Source organism: Seriola lalandi, unplaced genomic scaffold, assembly GCF_002814215.2.
Source record: "Seriola lalandi dorsalis isolate HSWRI2012SDOR001 ecotype SW California unplaced genomic scaffold, Sedor1 jcf7180002012462, whole genome shotgun sequence".
Taxonomy (NCBI): Eukaryota; Metazoa; Chordata; class Actinopteri; order Carangiformes; family Carangidae; genus Seriola; species Seriola lalandi.
The window spans coordinates 1-698 of NW_019483114.1; the positions used below are offsets into that span (position 1 = coordinate 1).

Genomic DNA, 698 nt, shown 5'->3' on the forward strand with positions numbered 1-698 from the left:
TCTCTCAGAGTCTCTCCTCCTCCTCTCTCAGAGTCTCTCCTCCTCCTCTCTCAGTCGTCTGCTCAGTTTGTCCAGAACGATGCTCAGCTCCATGTTCTTGTTCAGCTTCAGGTAGAAGTCCTTCCTGATTGGATGGATCGTCAACCAATCGGCAGCCACTTCTGCCAGCAGACGGATGTGTTTCTCCATTTCACCTGTTCATGAGAGAGGAGGGACAGCCCATCAGAGAACAGTTGTTTTCTCAAGTTTCCTCCTACATAACAATACTGAAAGCTGCGGTAAACACTGTATTATCTCCTGTTGTAGGAACCCACCTGTGCTGAGAGCAGACCTGTAGCTGGCCACCATCCTGTTACAGGCCACCTCCATTATCAAAGCCGGTTTCTTCTCTGCTACAAAAACGTTGCGAAGGATCCTTGCCAGCTCCCCGAGTCGTGACATCATCATCAGGCGCTCCTCCTGGTTGGGGTTTCGAGTCATGGTAGCCAGGAGCTTCTGAGCCTCCTTCGCACGAATCTGAATCACCCACAAACGACCAGAAACAGTGTGAGAAATCACAACATGTATTTCATATATGTATAAAAGCATGGTCAGGTTCACACTACCCCGCTTACCCGGTCCAGCAGGGACTGAGACACTCCTTTCAGGGTGGTTGGGACCTGAGCTGATGGAGCAGCTGATGGAGCAGCTGATGGAGC

At 50.9% G+C, this 698-nt stretch overlaps 1 protein-coding gene across 1 annotated transcript; it reads right to left on the reverse strand.

The window, feature by feature from the left end:
* Positions 1 to 6: 6 nt before the first annotated feature.
* LOC111644334 (DNA replication factor Cdt1-like) lies at positions 7 to 692 on the reverse strand. The gene is made up of 3 exons (XM_023393183.1): positions 615 to 692; positions 315 to 516; positions 7 to 194 (listed from the first exon to the last, which is right to left on the reverse strand). Exons 2-3 carry the CDS (start codon positions 478 to 480, stop codon positions 28 to 30), a joined length of 333 nt encoding a protein of 110 aa, XP_023248951.1. The 5' UTR covers positions 481 to 516; positions 615 to 692; the 3' UTR covers positions 7 to 27.
* Positions 693 to 698: the final 6 nt, after the last annotated feature.

Excerpts from the sequence above, each read along its gene's own strand:
- LOC111644334 (XM_023393183.1), bottom strand. The coding sequence starts at position 480 with ATGACTCGAAACCCCAACCAGGAGGAGCGCCTGATGATGATGTCACGA. Across the intron at positions 195-314 it reads CAGGTCTGCTCTCAGCACAG|GTGAAATGGAGAAACACATC; the intron begins GTGGGTTCCTAC and ends TCTCATGAACAG.